At 41.5% G+C, this 22601-nt stretch overlaps 1 protein-coding gene across 2 annotated transcripts; it reads right to left on the reverse strand.

Moving 5' to 3' along the window:
• Positions 1-795: 795 nt before the first annotated feature.
• LOC128362611 (serine/threonine-protein phosphatase 2A 55 kDa regulatory subunit B gamma isoform) lies at positions 796-20229 on the reverse strand. 2 transcript variants are annotated; one of them, XM_053323430.1, is made up of 9 exons: positions 20154-20229; positions 10878-10975; positions 10420-10585; positions 8939-9051; positions 8050-8227; positions 7082-7246; positions 6087-6256; positions 3311-3402; positions 796-1090 (listed from the first exon to the last, which is right to left on the reverse strand). In XM_053323430.1, exons 1-9 carry the CDS (start codon positions 20227-20229, stop codon positions 796-798), a joined length of 1353 nt encoding a protein of 450 aa, XP_053179405.1. The 2 variants fall into 2 exon arrangements, with proteins under 2 accessions (XP_053179405.1, XP_053179404.1); XM_053323429.1 differs by lacking the exon at positions 20154-20229 and adding an exon at positions 16481-16562.
• Between the last annotated feature and the right edge of the window lie 2372 nt (positions 20230-22601).

Genomic DNA, 22601 nt, shown 5'->3' on the forward strand with positions numbered 1-22601 from the left:
CAGACCAGTTGTTCATTGTTTAGTCCTGAATCAGAGAGGGTTCAGAGGCGTCTGGGTGCACTTGGGTTAAGGGGAGGGTCCCGAGTTCATCCTTGCACATCACACATATCAATAAGTATCATTGTCATCATAATTACCATCATTAAGATCATTTAACAAGAAGTTACAAAAATGGCGTAGTTGATCTGAAATCAAACAAACAGCCGGTTACATAAATGCCCCATTTTTTTCATCACTGCCGCTGGTAGACACGAAAGGTTTTGTTACACAAAACAGTGGGCTGGGGATAAGAATAGGCTTAGCTCGAGCACACAAACGGCCAAATACAGAGAGGAGTAGGAGGAGGTGGAGAAAGAAAAGTGCCTGAAGAATTAAAATAAAGACAAACATGTAAACGTCTCTCCAGTCTGAGGGGGAAATTCATCCCGCATCAGAAAGCCGAGCTGTAGCAATCGACACACCATCAAGCACGATCCAGAGGTTAACAATCAAGAAATCCACAGTTCGGACAATTTTGCAATCCATAATCCACTGCGTAATCCAGCCTGTCCCCGTTCTAGCCCTCTCGAGGTCCTTTCAGTTCTGGGAGGCTGGGGAGGAGGTGAGGGAGAGTATCAGTGAGCAGACATAGATGTGTGTATGCTTTCTCATCATGTGTGTTTGCCTTCCTGCCTCTTTAGGCATATTCCTGGTGTGTGAGAGAGAGAATGCGTGTGTGTGTGTGAATGTGTACATTCTGGCATAGTTGTGTGTTCAGGTGTAAACTTGTATGTATCCGCCAGCGACATCTGTTCATTAATGCATCTCAGAGTTGAGTTTGTCTTGGAAGATGTACAGGTTGTTGGTGGCAGCAATGGCGATGATGTTCTCCGTCGGGTGCCAGGCTGTGTGGAGGATCTTCTTAGTGAAGTCCAAGCTGTCCACGCTGATGTCGTCCTTCCGGCGCTTTCCTCCGGCGGCGCAGACCCTCCGCGGCTTAAGGACAGCTCGGGGTTTACTGCTCTCTCTGGACGCTTCCAGGGTCACGTCGCGTTTGGTGTTCCGGTCAAACATGCGGAAGAAGTTGTTGTAGGCTCCAGTCATGATCACACTGAACAGAGGAGGAGAGGAAGGATCTCAGTATAGAAACTTTCATTTACTTCTCTTTTTTGATGCTAAACTGGTGGACTCTCACTTTATATGCTTATTTCCCAACCTAACCTTAAACATCCATCACTACAGGCCCAAATTTCAAGTGTCAGTTAATCAAAATTATAAAACACATATACAGTGCATCCATCAAAGTATTCACACCTCTTAACTTTCCCCACATTTTGTTAGGTTACAGCCTTATTCCAAAATGGATTAAATTCCTTTTTTCTCATCAATCTACACACAATAGCCCATAATGACAAAGCGAAAAAGGTTTTTTAGAAATTCTTGCAAATTTATTAAAAATAAAAAACTGAAATATCACATGTACATAAGTATTCACACCATTTGCTATGACACTCAAAATTGAGCTCAGGTGCATCCTGTTTCCACTGATCTTCCTTGAGATGTTTCTACAACTTGATTGGAGTCCACCTGTAGTAAATTCAATTGATTGGACATGATTTGGAAAGGCACACAGCTGTCCAAATAAGGTCCCACTGTTGACAGTGCATGTTAGAGCAGAAACCAAGCCATGAAATCAAAGGAATTGTCTGTAGACCGCCGAGACAGGATTTTATCGAGGAGCAGATCTGGGGAAGGGTAAAAAACAAGTTCTGCAGCATTCAAGGTCCCGAAAAGCACAGCAGTCTCCATCATTCGTAAATGGAAGAAGTTTGGAACCACCAGGACTCTTCCTAGAGCTGGCCGCCCAGCCAAACTGAGCAATTGGGTCGAGAAGGGCCTTGGTCAGGGAGGTGACCAAGAACCCGATGGTCACTCTGACAGAGCTCCAGCGTTCCTCTGTGGAGATGGGAGAACCTTCCAGAAGGACAACCATCTCTGCAACACTTAGCCAATCAGGCCTTTATGGTAGAGTGGCCAGACGGAGACCTCTACTCAGTAAAAGGCACATGACAGCCCGCTTGGAGTTTGCCAGAAGGCACCTAAAGGACTCTAAGACCATGAGAGAAGATTGTCTGGTCTGATGAAACCAAGATTGAACTCTTTGGCCTGAATGCCAAGCATCACGTCTGGAGGAAACCAGGCACCTCTCATCACCTGGCTAATACCATACCTATGGTAAAGCATGGTGGTGGCAGCATCATGCTGTGGGGATGTTTTTCAGAGGCAGCACAGCCAAGACAATGAAAAAGTGGCTTCGGGACAAATCTGTGACTGTCCATGAGTGACCCAGCCAGAGCCCAGACTTGAATAGTGGTGTGCCAAGCTTGTAGCTTCATACCCAAGAAGACTTTAGGCTGTAATCGCTGCCAAGGGAGCCTCAGCAAAGTACTGAGTAAAGAGTATGAATATTTCAGTTTTTTTATTTTTAATACATTTGCAAAAAATTGTAAAAAAAACCTTTTTCGCTTTGTCATTATGGGGTGTGTAGATTGATGAGAGGGGAAAAAAAGGAATTGAATCCATTTTGGAATAAGGCTCTAACATAACAAAATGTGGAGGAAGCACTGTACTTCAGAAAATACGGTGAAGTACTGAGGTACCTGTACTAGTGGATTTGTTTTATTATTCTTCATATTTCTACTTCACTAATTTTATACTGAGGGGATTTCCCCCCACTACATATCAAGTAGTAATAATCCATTAATGAAACTTCCAGTTTTGTTACTAAGCACTGTTTTGCTAACCAGATGTTTTTGTTTTATTACTTCAAATTCTGAATACAAGCCTTTTCCCCAATTGCTTAAAGGATCACAATTAAATTAATGTATTTGTACTTTTACGAACATACCCTTTCAACCACAGAATATCAATTTCTGCTGCTACTCCAATACACAATGGAAGTAAATCTAATCAAATTCTGTGGTGCTCACTATGCTAAAATTACTTTGGCAAAAGTCAAGCAACTTGTTGGTTATTCTGCATAATCCCTAAAAAAAACCCTGTCAGCTACTTTGTACTGAACGAATGTGGTGAAAGAAGAAGTCTGAGTGGATAATCTGGAGAAAAAAGGAAGCTGTTAATGTTGAATCTTTCAAATGTAATATCACAACACTCTAAAGAGCACTGCAGGCAGAAATATCTAAAATATCAAATAAAACTTGGGCACATAAAATGAAACTCTAAGCATGACATGAAACCACCAGGTGGAGGTAGAAAATACTTTTTTTAAATGTAGGTGAACTGATTGAACTGTTTATATTTAGAAACATACCTGTCCGAGCCGTTCCAGGCACACTCAAACTTGTCAAAGATGCAGTCGTTTTCGTAAAGGGAGCACAACTTGCTGCGGAGGTAATCGTGAACCTGGACGATAATAAATAATAATACATTTAATTTGTATTGCACTTTACATTTCAACAATCTCAAAGTGCTAAAGCACACACACACACACAAAACCCATTAAAGGCAGGCAAGTTGTAACACAACTCTCCCTGAAGGCAACACTAATAAGACACAACACCCACCCTCAGCAATATGAGGGCCAGGAGTACATTTTTAATCTAAACTCTTTTTCCATATCAGTAAATGCATTGCCATCCCTCTCACTATTATTAAATCCACCAAGAGCATGATGACAGAGACACACGTGAACACAAACACACACATTCACGACTAATAATAACTAATAACTCGTTTCCCTTGTGCTTTCATTGACCTGCCTGTGTCAGCACTGTGTCCACTCCGTGATGCAATGGGCTGAAATCTACACCTTCTCCAGCCACGGTGCTCCGCATTCAGCTCCTTGTTTTCACATTCTGCATAAAGTCAGCAGTCAACAATCACCTCTCAATCAATAAACGGTCATGCTGAGGTCGGCTCATGGTTGTACATCAAACCTGGTGACATTTTTGTTTTCCCCTTTGGGTCTTTCTGCACGGAGTGAAATGATACAGTGTCAGCTGGAGTTGAATATATTGTCTTTTTGTTTTTTTCCAGCCTGTGTGTCTGATCTAGAGTAGAGTGCCTTATTCTTCATGGATTTATGCATATTTTTTATGCTCCAGGAGAAATACAGGTGTAAATTTAACAAAACAGAAGGAGTTCGACCCTGAGAGCCCTTTTCTCCGCTCTGTTTCTCCCATCTTCCTCCATTCACCCACATCCCCTCTTTCTCAGCCTCATCTATAAACCTTTTTTTCCAACTCCTCATTCTTCTCTCCTCCTCTCATCACACCACCCTCACTCTCCCAGCCAAACCCTCACCCCTCTCCTCCCTCCCTTCCTCCCTCCCTCTCTTCCTCCTTCTCCGTGCTGCATTGCAGATCTAGGTGTCGAGCGCTGTGTAAGGTATCCCTTCTTCCTGCTTCACTTTATGAGTGGAGGCTCGCAGCCTATAAATAGCTCCAGTGCGTCTTTTAGCATCCCACTCCTGGCGGCCTCACAGGCCCTTATACGTCAAACAGACACACACAAATGTTCACCCACACGCCTGTGGCAAGAATACTAAACACACACTGAAAAAAGGAGTTGATAAATACTTCTACATCACATAAATACATAAACAGAAGATAGTTTTGCCTGTTGTAAACACTTACAGGTGAGACAAGATGTGTTAAAGCATGCAGAAATGGAAAAAAGGTTTTTTTTTATCTGCTTAGTAGTCTTCTCTCAAACACGCTATGTTTACATTTTTTCACAGCATGTTAAGCCCATTTACAGTAATCTCTCATCCCACATACACTGCATAATGCTAATGCACTGTTCGTTTCACGCACTGGTTAATCTGACAAACACACAGATTCACGTCTACAGAATAAAGTCCGAAGTTAAAAAGCCAGAGTGAGCGTTTTGGTGATTCTGTACTGACAAGAAGAAGCACATTTTCTGGCAAGTTATCAATCCAATTATCCTTAAAAGGTTTCAGAAAAATCCAATCACCAGTAAGTACGGTGATTCTGAGAGGCAACCTTCTTCCCACGATTCATTTCTGTCGAGAATTATGGAGGATGGAATTATGGCAATGTCCTCTGTCAATCAAGTTAGTCAGTTTGGAAGACATAATAGCGATTTACACTAGAAACACTTTCGTCAACTAAGTGAACACTAAATACAAATAGTTAGATAGTTTAATTTGCTCTTTGAAGGAGCTCTTAAAGAATCCCAGCAGCAACGAGGACATTGCTGGAAGAACTAAATCCCCACAAACTTTAAATAATGCATGTCCACTGCCATCCCTTTCGCTTTGTGTTCAGTCTGGGGAAGTTGTTAAGAGTTTCTAGTATCTGAGAGCATGAGTTAATGATGAATTAAATGTGGATGTAGATACTGAATGTAAGAAAACAGTCAGTGATAATTTCTTCTTCTACAAAGAGGTTGTGGAGTACATAGAGATCTCAGTCTGGGATGGTGACTGTCGCCAACACAAACGGGTCGGGTGAGGTTGTAAAAGCAGGCAGGAAAACTGTAAGCTGCCAACAAAAATCATTAGGATGCTCTGTTTAACATTGCTGTATAGAGGACAGTTGTGTCTATTATTAACAACTCTGAACATCACGAAATTTAATATACTGCTTCCTAAATTAAACTAAACTAAAAACTCTCTGTTGTACAATCAGTATAAAGAACAAATAACACTGTACACAACAGTAAAAAAATAATGCTGTGGCAGCAAATATAATTTGATGCTAGTAGTTAGCTGATAGCCAGACAACTTGACAAATGCTGGTGAGGCATTAATGAAGCAACCAATCAGCAGGTGCTGTGATTTCTCTGAAATAACATGATGAGTAGTTATAAATTCCAGATTATAGTGAGTCTTTTTTCTTTAAAAAGCTGATGATTATTTAGTATCATTGTATTTGTTGTGACCTGCAATTACCCCTTTACCCTGATGTGGATAAAAAAACCTACATTCATCTTTCCATGACTGCTGATTGGTTCACCCGAGTAAAGCTTTAGAAACAATCCTGAGAAAGGAAAATATTCCCTCCAGTGTTTCTTTCATTTCAACACTGCCTCATGGTTTTCATATGTGGGCCATCACACACCTGATATGTCTCCAGGGGTTTGCTCTCCATGTTGAGATCCCAGACTTTGGCAGTCAGGTAGTCTCTGGTGAGCAGGTAGCGACCGCTGTGGCTAAACTTGACGTCCGACACCGAAGAGATAATCTCAGAGAAGAAGGAGCGAGCGCTGGGGTCCTCGGGCTCCTCAAATACTGGAGACGAAGAGAGAGGGAGGGTGTGAGTGGTGTGAAGCAGAGTGTGATAAAGGAGACAGTGTAAGTTGATTTAGGTGTGGAGGTTTCTCAGTGCAAGTGTTACACTCCACACAAAAAGGTGATGAGTGCGTACTTGCAGATAAATGCAGACGGATGACTACAAAGCACAAATATCACTACTACTGCACCTTCACAGACAGATGTTGTTGTATAACTCTGTCTCTACATATCACTGTAACATCTAGACATTTCACACATTTCAAAATACAGACAGACATTTGTCTTTGAATATAACACAACTTATGTTCCCGGCTGCTTCGTAGAGTGCTACAGCTCCATTGAATGAAGTTCAGGTGTTCACTCAAATACTGATTCCTACTTGATGAAGTTGTAGATCATGTGGGATGTTCAACTTGAAAGTAAAAGGATATAAACTAGAAATAAAAGGCTGGAAAACTACAACCAGTGAACAATGAATTGTTACCCCTTAAGAGAAACAGATTTATGAAGGAAAATAACCCTGACATTAGAAATGGCCTTGAAGTTAAAAAGAAATATTATTACATAATGACAAAATGTTCCAAAATAAATATATTGCGGTCTTAATGTGTGATGAAATCTTACTTCTGATGTTAAATCATTCCCAGTGAATGAAAATACTCAATGTTTTGCAGGTAGGGTTAGGGTTAGAAATGTATAACGTTTACCAGGGTTGTACTTTGGAAATGCGTCAGCAGCAATGTTACAGTACGTTCATGTGATTTGGTGTTTGTCAGCTAAAACGTGCAACAAAGAGATGGTGCCTCCAGCAGGTTTACTCACATTTGGAGTGTTTGTCACACAGCGCTGCTTCTCGCATGTCACAGAGGCGCAGGGTGCCTTTGCTGCTGCTATAGACAAACAAGTTACAATGATGGGGGTGAAACTCAGCCGCTGTGATCACTTCTGTCAGATCCTCCATGTTGGCTGGTTTGATGTCCACAATGTCTGAGAGAAAAGAGGCTTCGCTCAGGAAAACAACAGAGAGAGGCAGCTTCTCTGCACTAGCAATTAGTATTAGTTTAAGAACAGTTGTTACATGTAGAAATCTACTATACTGTATGTCTACATTCATTCATTTGTTCGTCCTTTTATCGATTTTATCCACTGACTCACTCAACCAATTACATTGGGTTTAAATACATGGGTAAATCCACACAGACCCACCATCCACACAGAAAACAAAAACATAGAGGTACGTAAATGTATACATAAGCAACACAATGTAAATAATTTACAGCAGATTTAAGTAAACCAATATAAATATAACTTGGGGGGGATTGTTGGGAGAAAGGTAATTTCATATTCAGATAATGTAATATTATAAATCCTGTCTGGGTTGGGGATGTGACTGCACTGTGTCCTATTGAGCTGGATTAAAACTCAGAAAGGGGGCTGAAATATTTATGCAGCCTCTGAATTATTCATTACGCTACATTTTCACTCCTCAAGAATAATATTCCCCTCCCCCAACACTGTGTGTCTTTGTGCATTTCTTTATACAACAAAGTGGGATTCACAGTGCAGGAGTTAAGTGCGTGTATGTGTGTGGGATTTAATATTGTGCATGCCTGTGTTAATATATGCATTAATTATCCGTGTCCTTGTGCTTTAATAAATCTAGTCTTGCTTTTTACATGTGTTGGTGCATGTGTGTGTTCACGCTCACGCCTACATGTTGGCACGCATGGTTGTTTGTCTTCATCTCCTCCTCACACTCTGCATGCACACAATAACTAACAAAAGGATACTGAAGCTGCGGTCGGTGATGTCCAGATGCCAGAGGTTGATCCTCAGGTCGTCAGCTGACATGTAGGTCTCGTAGTCGGAGTTGACAGAGATGGAGTTGACGTGGTAGGTGTGGGCGTTGGCAAAAACTCGCCGCGGGCTCACCTCCACCATCAAGTCCATCGGCTTCAACACCGGCACCTTGGAAAAACAGTTGGAGCAGTTTAATATCCTCTGTCACTGATTCAGAAGAAGAATTGTGAAGATAGAGACAGTAGATTCCATTTAAATCATTTAATTGTATCATGAATTAATATTTCATAGACTACTTCATTTGGCATCAATAATAAATTTCATGCTGGAACCCAAATTCACCCGGTTGATAGTTTGATCAAGTGCCAATTCAGTGAACTTGGTAGGGCTCATTTGGCATTTTCATCAACACACAATTTCTCTGTTGATACACGATTTACATTTTTATAGACTGCTTAAATGTTTGTTCATATTTTAATAAAGCACAGAACAAGCAGCACCGTGCACACACACACACACACACACACACACACACACACACACACACACACTTACACACACACTTCTCAGACCTCTAAAGACATACTGTGTGCTACAGATCGCCCAGAATTCACTGCAAATACAAAACACTGATGCGTCGACTAATAGATCCAGTCCAGATGTTCTGCTGCTGTTCTCTACAGCTGGAAGTAGTGGATTTCTCCGCCCCCACACACTCACATACACACATGTACCTTTGTGCCAGTGACCCATTTTTGCACATGCAAACACATCTGTACCCACTGACCCAGTTATGTTGCCCAACCTACTATTTATGAATGTTTTAGTGTGTATATTCACATGTGTGATAGATGGATAGATGTTTAGATAAATAATTACCTGTAGGGAGGTGACAGTGGAGATGTCCTTGATGCGACCCTCCTCATCCTTCAGGTTGTATCCCTCCGGCCTTTTGTCTCTTTCACTCACCTTCCACAACTTAATGGTCTTATCTGGGAGACGAGACAGGAACATTAGCCAATCAGGTGAGAGCGGAGATCATTTGGAAGTGTAACTAATGGATAATAGATGCATGGTGATATGCTATCTGGAGATCTTACAGGGTGTCCACAAAGTCTCTTTACAATTTAAAAAAATTAATTACAAAAGCAATTAATAAGATATGTTAATCAGATTTTTTCTATGTAGAATGTATTCATTCAAAGTTTTTAATCAAATTGCATTTGTGTATCGTGTATCAAACAAAGATACGGGACATCAGCGACCTGAAGCAAAAGATCACTGATGCCATTGCCACCATTGATGAGGCTATGCTACAGCGAACATGGCAAGAAACCGAGTACTGTCTTGATGTGCTTCGTGCAACTAATGGTGCCCATATAGAAGTGTATTAAATGATTACATTTCCACAGATTTGTCTATTCATTTGCTTTTGTAATAAATTTGTTAAATTGTAAAGAGACTTTATGGACACCCTGTATATTAGATGTGATTAAGTAGACTAAATATAGATTATCATCTCCATCATCTCTTTTTAAACCTACAATGGTTAAACCTAAAAGAAAACATTGCCCTATTTCTGTTTAAGGATGGTAGTATAAAGACAATCAATGCGGGCACTTGAATCCAGCTGAAAATACTTAAAAAGATGAGATAATCCACCATACTCAAAGCTTTCAATTCTGACAGCTTAGACTCTGAAAGTCTAAATGAGCTAACAGTGAGGCTTTGTCTCACCAACACTGACAGAAACAGAAGGTCTCTGTATTATATTGAAAAAATGACAGCAAGAATACCAACAGCAGCATTAGCTAAATGCTGAGGCAGCGCTTACATTTTTCATACCCTTAATCATAAATAATATGGTACTTAAATAAATCAATAACTGTGAGCTCAGGGAAAATCTATAGATCGTCCAATAAAGCCATAAACTCAGAATGTAAATTAATGATGGGACCTCTCCTCCAAGGTAGACAAACTCACATCCTAACGCCATACAGAAATGTGATGCAACACTTGCAGAAGAGATCCCTGCACATTGTAAATTTAATACAACTCTTTATCCGAGTGAAAATCTACTTTACTCTAGCGACTCAAATTTAAATGTGAGCATAATTCCCTTAATCACTTTAATGCCCTGCCATGCCCTTCAGTTTGTCACATGCCTCTTAAGGTAGAAACACTGGTAACACGGACATGAGAGCACAAGTAATACCACATCTTACAAACTGAAATGGGCTCTTTTATACGTCCCTACTGATAAAGTGGAACATGAACACCAGAAAGCAAAATTGTTCAAGTATGTCATGCAAAATATCAACCAAGCATTTGTGACATCCTGGATAATTTGAGAAACTAACCATTGGTGGAGAGGAGGAAGTGTGCAGCGTTCTGCTGAGGCAGCCATCGGATCTTATTGATCTTCTCCTCAATCTCCAGACTCTTAAGATAGTCGAACTCGGGCTCATGGCTCTGGAAAGTGCTGTAGACATTGTATTCACCCTGGGAGAATGGCTCAAACTTGCTCTGTGGAAAGAAAAGGAGTGTGAGAATGAGGTGAAGGGAAGGGAGCCAAGATTTCAGTGAGCACCTCCTCAAATGTAACACTCAGGGACCGGAGTCATCTTCACCTGGATCAACTGAAGAAATGATGCAGCACAGACTCTGCACAGCTATAATGATACACTCTCTGAGGCATCAACTATTTATCAATCAATCTAGACTGTAGCTGGAGGGGAACTGTGTTCCTTCATCACTGCATTACCAGCTGGGATGAAAAACTGTATATCTGTGTGTATGAGCGTAAGTGTGAGTCTACCTCAGGTTCCCTCTGAAAGATGACCACTCGGCCCCCCTTGTCCCCTGTGGCCAGGAGCTCTCCTGTGTGGTTGAACTCAACAGTGGAGATGATATCAGCTGTGGAGAAAGAAAGAGAGACAAATATTGAGAAAAAGACAGAGAGGGAGATGCAGCACGACAGGAAAGAAGAGTGGGGAAAGAGAGCAGCCATTAGCTAATGGACCACACATCATCATTCATCATTATAATCTGTTTATGTTTACCTGTATCTAAACAACCCTACGAAGTCAACAGTCAACGCATTAACATCTAAATGGATTAAAATATGCAAATTAATGTGTAGGATTAAAACACATTTGATCAACAACTCAAATATTCCGCAATGGCTGCGTAACATGAAAATAAACATGTTAACCTGTCAAAACGCACAGAAAATCAAAGAGATGCACACAAAGCTGCTTCATATTAGGCACAGGTGTTATCGGTTTTCCAGTATGACACATACACAATGACACACACCATGACACTCCAGCACACAAGATTACAGTGTCACCTGAGTTCATCGCATTTGTGTATGTAGTAGTAAGTATGTACTCTAAGATCTCTGTAGTGTCTTAAAGTATACATACATCTCTTGAGAGTATGTGCATTCGTGATTGACTATCATTCAAATATTACTTTTCAGTATAGCCATTTGCCATGGCATTAATTACAGTCTGACTCACTGACACACTGTAATATGAGGAGTGAGCACATTATTAACCACTTAGCATTTACTAACTTAACGGACGCTCTCCGCATCACAAATATACACAGAATTTCATGTTTTGGAATGAAATGAGCAAACAAGTCGAGTCAGTTTGCCAACAGAAGTGAACTGTATCTTCACCTCAGTTTTGAAGTTTCAAATATGTGCTCTGCAAAGTTTTCACATTTGTAAGGCTGTGTTAAGGGCTGACGCTGGTGATGCTTATCACCATGGCAATCACTTCTCATACTGACTGAATAATCCTAAAAACGGTCATAATCAAATTATCATCACATCGTCACAACAACCTCAAAGATTCTCTCACTTTCACGTGACACTAACCAGCAGTCTACCGTACATCAGGACACAAGCAAAGCTATACATCCATCCAGTTCACTCCTTTAATTGCTGATGTATGGGACAGTATATTATGTGTTGTTTATGCTTCCTTATCACTGACAACCTATGTTTTCTAACTCATCAGATCGTTTCCACCACCATCAAAAACTGTTCTGTGCTCTTTAGCTCCACCGAAGTTTAACAAGAAAAATGTGGAAGCAGACCTTCACACTTCCTTCTGTGCTTTGCAGGAATATCTTCTCAGAAATATTTCTTTATAGTTGATTCAGTCTAAACATCTGTAATATAATTTCTTGCCTGCCTGAAACTTGTGCTGTTCACTGGATTGTTAACCAAGCCTGGACAAAGAAGATGCCACATTTCCTGCATTTAATACTGTCCAGTCATACATAAAAACCTGTAATAGTATCAAAAAAAGACACTATAGCAGACAATAATACACACTATTAACTAACCCCTGCTGATCAAACACTGAACATTGGTATGAAAGGACTATTATTAAGGATTATTTTAAATAAACATTATTATCAGCATAACTAAATATGCCACAATAACTCAAAATATTAAACAATAGCTTAAAACCTACTTTTTCTTTGTACTTATGTACTTTTTTTTTTTTTAGTAATTAAACATCCGCTGGGTTCCACTTGTCTTTTGCTCACAGATCACCATAAATATTGAAGGAAAGTGCATTTCAACAGACCAAATCCTGCCTCAGAAAGATTTTTGTATAGCAAAAGCTCAAATCTGCCAGACAATCCGACCTTTAAAAAGGTTATAGATTAGCTTTAAAAATTAGACTCATTTCAGGCATTGGATGCCACAAAGTCTTCAACAAAAGGAGTCCACCGAGCTCCATCTTGATAGAAGAGAACACAGGCCTCAATAAGCATTGAATGTAATAAAAACAGAGCATGAAGAGTGTATTTACTGAGACCCAGGGTTATTCAAAGCTTTAGCCTTGCTTATTTTGTGGTGGCCTTGAGAGAGACAGATTTTATGATGAGGGGAGGCAGGGACTGCTATTCACTCTCTACCACAACACAACCTTATTCATCCTGTTCCTCACACAATCCATGTACTACTGGATGCCTCCTTCTCTCCTTTTTCCTTCTTTAAACAAGTCATTGTACTGTTTCTTCATCTCTCAGCTGCTGCAATTTCTTTGCTCTATTTCAGGCTTTCTCTCTCTTTCAGTGTCCTTCTCCCCCATCCATTCGTTTCTCATCTTGTCACGTCTTGCTCCCCAATCTCTCTCTTTTGCCCCATATCACTCTCTCTTTTTTGTGGTTTGTCTATCCACTTTCCACCCTGTCTCTCTCTCTTTTTCATCCCTCCCCCATGGCACTCTGCTGCCTGGCTGTACGTTAGCGTGTACATTGTGGTGCTGATGCTGATGGAGGAATGGGAAGGATGGAGAGGGAGGTGGAGGCAAGAGGCGCTGGGGCGGAGGCGGTGGAGGGGTCCTCCGGTGAGCAGGGGTTGCCATGGTAACAGGCTGAGCCAACCAGTAGCAGCAGTACGCGTTACGGTTAGCCGTATATGGCAGTGTGGTGAAGGAGGAAGTGGGTATTCATCAATCCAATCCTCGTAGGAAGAGGCAACGTGGTCAAATAATTATTCCACTGCAGTTTTGTCCACTGACAAACAATGCTGAATTAACACCAGGAGATGGAACAGATACTATGGTGCAAAGTGAGGATGTGCAGATAATTAAAGCATACACACACACACACACACACACACACGATGGCACCCATACAAACACAGAACACTACGCATGCAGTCAAATTCAAATTCAAATTTAAATAAGCTTTATTGGTATGACAGATCAGAAATCTATATTGCCAAAGCAGTAAAGAAATTCACAAACACATGTATGCACATTGGGGTGTTTTGAATGCTCACACACATAATGATGCATAACAAATGTATGTACTTCATTCTACAATATATGAATGTGTGTGTGTGAGAGAGAGCGAGAGAGAGCGAGAGAGAGAGAGAGAGAGAGAGAGAGAGAGAGAGAGAGAGCTAAGCTAAGCAAAACCACAGGAGCGGTACACAATATAACTGAATAAAATATGGAGTGGCCACTCTCCTCTCTCATCCTCTGTTTCTCAACTATCCTCTCAAGCTATCAGGGTTTATACTACAGAGCACTACAGAGAAATGAACCAGTGAGAATATAACCACCCACTGCAGAAACACACAGAAACAGAAACATGCAGCATCATGAGCACTATGGCATTCCTCCAAGGCACACCACTGGCCATGGTACTCATGTAAATGTACTCGTGTATGTAACTGTCTGTTTGACTTACAGCTTGACAAAACCGATATCGTATAGTGTGGAAGTGTGTGTGCTATAGCAAGCTAGCAGTGTCTGTCTCCCACAGACAGTCCATTAGCATCAGCAGGACTGTCTGACTCATCGGCACACTGCAGGAGCTGGGAGAACACACTGTGACTGTGAGTGCATGCACCCACACATACAGTACATGTCAACACAAAACAACACTCAAACATGAATGAACCCAATGACACAAAGAAGCACAAAAAAACAAGCAGAAATGGTAAACAACCAACAAACAAACACTTGAATGCCATGTGAGGTGGTTGACAAGGACAAGAGTTTCTCAGAGATCAAAGAAATGATGTACAGAGTCTGTATCAGCTCTCAAACTATGTTGATCGACAGAAAATGAATGACAACAATTTTGGTAATTCATGACAAGTCATCTATAAAGGCAAAAATACCAAACATCTGCTTCTAGCTTCTCAAATACTTTTCTATGTTTTATATCATTGTAAGTTGTGCATCTCGTTTTTCACCCTTTTCTGAGACATTAGTATTAATATTAGACAATTGACAGATAATTAAAATGCAGCCCTAGTCTGTATTGTACATATTCAAAGTAGTGCTCTTCTGTGGCTTCAAACTCGGACAAGGCAGCCACTCTTGAGATGAAAAGAGAGGAACAAACGAGAAAAGCAATGGTTTGTGAGAAAGGGGGTGGTGGTAGTGGAGGGAGAGCGAGGGGGGATTTCCTTTTTTGTAAAGGGCTATTATAGGGACAGAGAGGGGAGCAGACGTCCTGCTGTCACAATTATAGATATCTTAAGTCTCGGTAAACATGGACCATTAAAGCCCAGCCAAAAACACACACTCCTTAAAAGCAAGGACAAGCCACCACTCAGCAGGAGATGTGTGTGTGTGCATGTGCGTTGGCGAGCGTGTGTACGTACTGCAGCGTGAGTGCCCCGCATTTCCTGTGTATGTGTGCACAAGTGTGTGTACTCAATTACCCTGTAGAGAAATAAACAGGTTGGAGGGAGAGAAGGAGACGAGGGGAGAGACTGCCTGAGGGAAACGTTAAATTGATCCCTGTCCTGTAGTTTTGGAGTTATCTGGAAAAAAAACGGGTGCATGTGAATGTGTTAGAAGTGCACATGTGTGAAGAGGAGTGATTTAAGCCCGGCACAGCGGGGAATATGCCATTTCTCCAAACACACACCGGCACAATGGAGCAGAGCTGGTGTGAGCCTAATGGTTATAGACACAAACAATTAGAATCATAAACCACAAGCCAGCTTCAGCGTGTTTGAAATACACCTGTAATCCTGCTTTGCCTACTTTCAAAAACACCTTCTAGCTGCATGAATTCTCAAAGCTGCAATGTGTGATTTATTTATTTAGATTTTTTAAACATTTGAAAAAGATTTGTGAGACTGTAACATAAAAAAAGATTAGGAGCTTAGCTGGTTTACACCCAATCTAACCCTGGGAATATTGAAACTCAGATTAAACCTCATAAATACTGAAATGTAATCCCATATTCAGAAAAGTCTCACTCTTTTTTCATGCTTCCCCTCTGACAGTATCTTTCTTTATGCATGTGAGTGAGTGAGTGAGTGAGTGAGTGAGTGAGTGAGTGAGTGAGTGAGTGTATGCATGCCTGTATTTCCATGTATTTCCAGTACATTAATGTGTTTGCAGAGGTTTAGAGAGTGTGTCTTGATATGTGTGTGTGTTACTCAACATCAGATAGTAGAATAAGTAAGACAAATCTGCTTTGAAGCAGACAGGGCATCATCTGGTCAAACTATTTAAGGAAATCAATCACACACACACACACTCATACAAAATCTACATTGCAGTGTGGCAGACAGTCTGGGACAAAAATAAAAAGGCAAGTACAGAAATAGAGACACAAAAAAAAGGGATGAAGCAGACAGACAGAGACAAAGTGATGCTTGAGATATTTATAACACTCAGACTCACGTGAGAATATACCTCGACACATTTAATGACACACACTTTATGTTAAAACACACACACAAGCTCGCAACTATGATCCACACACATACACACACACACGCACAAGCTCGCAACTATGATCCACACGCACACACACACACACACACACACACACACACACACACTCTCATGTTTTAGACTGGGGTCATGTGGCGCAAGATATGACCTTTGGGATAGAAGAGGATAGAGCACACACCTTCAGTGTAAGAGGCAAACGGCTCGGGCTCCAGAGAAAGGGTAGTGATGTCGGAGCACAGGACCTGGATGGGGCTCAACATCCTGGGGGAGGACTCCAGGGTGGAGAGGGGTGGACAAGATGGGCGGAGCTCTTCAGGCTATAGCCAGGAGCAGCCCTGCAAGAGGAGCAAGGGTGGAGGGGAGGGGAGGCAAGGGGCAACATGGGAGGAGCAGAGGGTTAGGAAGGAAGGAAGGAGGACCCGGCAGGGTGGGGTTGGGGTGGTTGGGGAAGGGACTGAGTTACTACCACACCACATTTGGCCATGAGTACTCACCAAAGACAACCGACTGGTGGTGTATTCATGATCATACTGTATCTTTATGTGACATGATGTATCTTTATGTTGGGTTTGGCAGGAAGGGTAGAAACACATGCAGGGTGGACACAGAGAAACAGCTAAAAGGACAGAGTCTTGTCAGGCCTCTTATGTGCAGGTGAACATTATTACGCTTACTGCACGTCACAAGGAGGAGAAGAAAGAAAGACGTGCAGATAGCTCTCTCACATTCACAATGATAGACAGTAAGAGGTTGGTGAAGCTCCTTTACGTACATACAAGTACATACAAGTACGTGACTAACAATCACTATTTCTATTATTGCTTAATCATTCAGTTTTTGAATAAATCATTAATCAACTGTAAAATGTCAAATATAATGAAATAAGCTCACAAATTAATAAAGAGCACTTTCTTTTAACTATTAATCTACTGTTCAAATACCCAATATTCAACTTTAAACTGTATGAAATGAAGAAAAGCAAATACATATTTATGAGATGTTGTGATCAGGAAATGTTAGGTATTTTTACTTTTAGATTCACATATATAAATAAAATATAAATACATTTGTTGATTTAATGTTGTATGTTTGTATTTATATCACTTATTTTGCTTTAATTAAATCTATAGTGGTTCTTTCTCCTGTGTTGTTGAAGTATTGCATCCAGGTGCTTATTAGTGTCAAGAGCTCATAATTTCCATTTTATGCATTTTAAGCTCTTCTTGAAACTGAAAAAACTAAATGTTTCTCTTTGTGGGTCATCACAGTGTAACATAAGTAATATGTTTGCGTTTCAGTCCACAACATTGATATAGACACTTTTTTACATTTTACACAATAGTAGTGGGATTTGTGTACTTTAATTATTTATTAAATGTAATAAATCATGAATAATTTACTCACAGAAGTCTAAAAAATGCCAAAGCCTTGATGTTTGATGCAAATGCATAACTGTTTCTAACTATTAATATAACTATTTCATAGTATTTAAAACAAAGCCTCATCCATTCTTGAACCCTATGCCACTCCAGGGATTGTAGCAAAGGGAGGCAAAGGGAATGACAAGAAGGGAGTAAGAGATGGAGGGAAGACTGGAGGGGAGGATCGGTGAGGAAGAGGGAGGTTAAGCATCCCTACCCTACAGAAGTCAAAGGGCAGGGGAATCCCCACAGGAAGACCTACAGATACACTGTTATGTATGCGCACGCATGCACACACACACATATACACACAAAAGCACTTACAGACACACACCCATACATATACACAGACTTAAACAGACAAAAAGACACACAGCATGTGCTCAAAGACACAGACATGAATATGAATGCAACACAGGCAAAAAAAAAGGAAAGTGGAGACACACTGGAGCTAAAAAAAAAAAATACCCAAGCATAAAATCACATGCACCACTTCTCTCTCTACATCTACCACCCTCTGTCTTCCTCTTTAACGCACACATACAGAGGCACATTGTGTTTGAGCAGCCTTTAGAGCACTGTTGGATAATTGTTTGGCAGACGTGCCTCTTCAGCACCGCGCAATGCTATGAGTTGTATTAGAGGACCGATGGGGAGAAAGAAAGAGGGAGGGAGAAGAGAGTGGGGGATGGAAATGGGGTGGAGGACGGGGGATGGGGTGAATACAGAGGAAAGGTGGAGGGGGTTGTAGTGGATGAAGAAGAAGAGGCAGGTAATGAATCATATTGTTTATTTGTGACAGAAAACGACTGGAGATTGATTTTTAGAGCATTTGCACTTATTCTCCCACAACTATCAACTGCTGTCCATGTGTTGCACAGCCCTTTCAGAACAATAGTGTTCAGTGTGTGTGTGTGTGTGTGTGTGTGTGTGTGTGTGTGTGTGTGTGTGTATGTGTGTGTGTGTGTGTGTATGTGTGTGTGTGTGTGTTCACCTTGGTGTGGGCTCATCAGCAATTCACCCTGAATAATGTCTGTGTCTGCCTGAGATGTGTAGAATAATTAATATTGCTATTATTGGTGGGTGGAGACGATGTGTCAATCATATTGGTCGAGCATGAAAAGCAGCATGTTTATCATCATGGACTGTTACTATGGCAATAATGGATGGTTGGCTATGGATGTTACCCTTCAGTCATCAAAATCCTTTTCTGAGATGAACAAAGACACCTATTGCTCATGGACGATGTATAAGAGAGATATAAGACAGACACACTCTCTTGTACAAACATACACACACAACAAAGACAAAGACACACACAAATATTCGCCAATCTTCTCAGCAGTCCAATGTGTTGAATGCACACACAAGCAATTACACAATCAACAGGCAGCACCACAGGTCTCCCCTGACTATAGCATGTTTTTCAGACACAGGACGCATAATTCCCTTTCTGCAGTGATATCAGGATCACAAATGAGCTCACAACACATGCGTGACCCTCAAATGATAATCCGCTGTTCTGGTCTAAGAGGCGTGGTGAACAATAAGCTGTGTGTAAGAAACAGACTCGGGACAGACAGACAGGCAGAGAGGCCAAACAGTGAAGCTAATGTGCAGGTGAGATTAGTGGTGTAATTGAGATTAGCAGGAGGTGAAGGGGGGACAGAGATTGTCTTATAGGGTTATAATCTATCTGGTTTATGAAACAAACCAAAGGAATTCAATGGTTTGTTAGGACTTTCCAATATTTTCCCCAGATTAAAATTTGATCTGTCATATATTCAGTTTGACACCCGCACCTTATTACTCTCTAGTCAATGTGAGAGATGACATGCAGTCTCATGAGCATAAAAGAATGTGTTGAAAATGTCTTGATCTTTTTTTTTTTTGCAGAAAAAAAAATCAAACCCTCTCCGTCTCTGACATACAGACACAAACAGACACACATGCACACACACAAGCACACACACACACGCAGGCCAGATCAATTCTTCCCTGCAGTGAAACAAATAGCTGTGTTACACAAGGTAAAAGAGTGGTTACAAAAGCACAAATAAACAAAAAGAGAGAAACGGAGGGAGTAGGACAAGAAGAAGGAATGAGAGTGTAATGAGATGAGGGAAGGAGGAGAGGAAAACTTGCCTTAAACTGTTTAAATTTGCAGAGGGGAGAGAGTTTTACTCCCAAATTCATTCATTACACAGTCTGCAGCTCTACACTGATCAACACAGAGCTTATAAAAGATTAGGAGGCCATACTGAGCTTGTTTTTGTCCGACAGATGAGTACACACAGACATGAACACACACACTCGCTCTCTAAAAGTCCGACACATAGATGCAGACTCACATGAGGGCACACACACACACACACACACACACACACACACACACACACACAAACACAGCTTTCTCTTCCATCTGCTTACCTTCAGTCACATAGTTGTGGTCGGGGAGGAAGCCGCGGTGGTTGAGCGTCGGGGTGGCGTCAGTGTCTTCGCCCATCAGCGGGGCTGGGGGGAGCTCCCGTCTTGAGGGGGCAGCGTGGTGGTGGCAGATCGGTGGTGGAGGGGGTGGTGGGGATGCCGGCCAGCACAGCGCCCATACTGCTGCCCGCTGACGCCTCCTCAGCACAGGGGCGCAGAGCCGGGCATCCTATCCTTGATAAGGATGAGGGGCAAGTAGGGAGGGAGTAGGCCAGTCCCGAAGGAGGGGTGGGTGGGTGGGTGAGGGAGTCCGCACAACTGCTTCTGAGCCAGATGTAAACCTGCACAGAGGAGGGGTATTTGAAAACAGTTTCAAGGATTTAAAAATTACTACCGGTGAGCGTGATTTGTGCTTCAGCATAGCACACATATCATTCGTGACTCGTGAAGAAAAATCAAGTGTCTACCCCGCAGCTGATGTGTCCAGGTGTGACCAAACACGTAAAATACTCAGAAAGGGGAAAAGTCACTATTTATATGAAGAGGCTCCAAGAGAAAAATGATGAAGAGGATAGTGGGGGGAGGGGAGAGAGGGACGAGCAGAGCCCCTGGTCGGTGTATCTGCAGTGCTGATGCTTCTGCAGTGAACTCACACACACGGACACACTTCTACAGCAAGACAAACACACACACTCACCAACGCACTCTGCAGCTCTTGGGTCAGATACTCCTCAGTAGATCCTCCATGAATCACATCCGTTCCTCCTCCTTAGCGAGTAACCGTCTCTCTCGTTTCTCAGCTGTTGTAGTATGAGGAGGAAAAGCCTACTGGCCCGGCGTTCTGCTGCAGTGTGCGCTCTGGCGTATATATGAAAGGCAGAGTGAGAGAGGTAGAGAGAGGGGGAGGGAAAATGAGGGAGAGAGGGAGAGAGAGAGAGAGAGAGAGAGAGAGTGTGAGAGAGGGGATCGGTCCTGCTGCGCTGGTACGTGTGTGTGATGCATCAGATGAGGATCCGCCCACTCCTCAGCGCAGCCAATCCTGACAGAGCTGAGATCTGCCTGACCACTGACTGCAGGTGATTAAATATGAGGAAGAAACAGAGATGAGGTGAGGGACGGAAGAGTGGGTGGCAGAGCGGAAGTGGCAGAGTATCTTATAAGGTGGTGATTAAAGAGAGAGAGAGAGAGAGAGAGCGAGAGAGAGAGAGAGAGTGAGCGAGAGAGAGAGAGAGCATGGGACAAGAGAAGGGGGCAGCAGGGTTTCACTTGACTGAGTGCTGAATACGAGCCACGATACAGTGACTACTAGAGGATTCAACTGGAGGCATAAATCCATTAGCATCGAGCCAACTACACACACACACACACACACACACACACACACACACACACACACACACGAATCCCATCTATTCAATTAAGCATGAAAGTTAAGTATCAGCAACAAGCCTTATGTTACAAAGTTACTCTGATTTACTTGTCATTTAAAATCTGAAATCTATACTGAGCTCCTACATACAATACCCAATATTCATTCAAATGTAAATTCATGTCAGTTGCAGCTTTAATTCAACATGATTATTTATTGACTTTCAGCAGAATCTTATCTTGATGATATAATCTTATCATTATATTATTCTGCAAATGTAGGACTCCAAACAAGCTATAATCAAAACATAATATTTTGGTCATGCAGAAGAAATGTATTGCACATCAAAGACTGTAGTGAGGTACTGATCACAGGAAGTAGACCTGAGAACAGGAAAGAACCCTGGTTCTGGCTCCAGATGTATATCTCTTTTAGATGAATGAGTGACCTTATCAAGATCAACAATCAATTGACTGACATCATCATCATCTGAATATAAGTGAAATACATATGGAGCCAGAGTGAGGAACACTTTTTTCCTGTATTCAGGGCAGAATTACCAATACTAATACCTCTTACTCTTAAGAGGAGACACGACTAATGATTATTTTCATAATCAAGTAATCTGCTTATTATCTTCATGAATAATCAATACATTTATAAAATGTCTGAAGATTGTGAAAAATGTGCATCATAATTTCTCAGAGCCAAAAGTGGGTTTAGGATTACGTTTGGTTTATAATACTCCAATACATTTTAAAACAAAAGCAGTTAACAGAGCATTTTAAGATTAACTCATCTCGACAACTAGGACCAACCTAGAGTCCTCACTGAGCTTAGACTTTGATCCAAACCAGATTCTGTGACCTAAGTGTAAACAAGTCTGTTATCTGTCAATTAGTTCCTTATTCAATTTAACTCATCAACTAATACCTGCTGCACTTTCTCTCCTTGGGACACCAGGAGATGCTGAGTCATGGCGCTGCCTTCCTATGGTCCATCACAGGTGATGGGTAGAGCTATATATATATATATATATATATATATATATATGTTCCCATTATATAGAAAATAAAATACTC

This window comes from Scomber japonicus, chromosome 8 (genome assembly GCF_027409825.1).
Source record: "Scomber japonicus isolate fScoJap1 chromosome 8, fScoJap1.pri, whole genome shotgun sequence".
Lineage (NCBI taxonomy): Eukaryota > Metazoa > Chordata > Actinopteri > Scombriformes > Scombridae > Scomber > Scomber japonicus.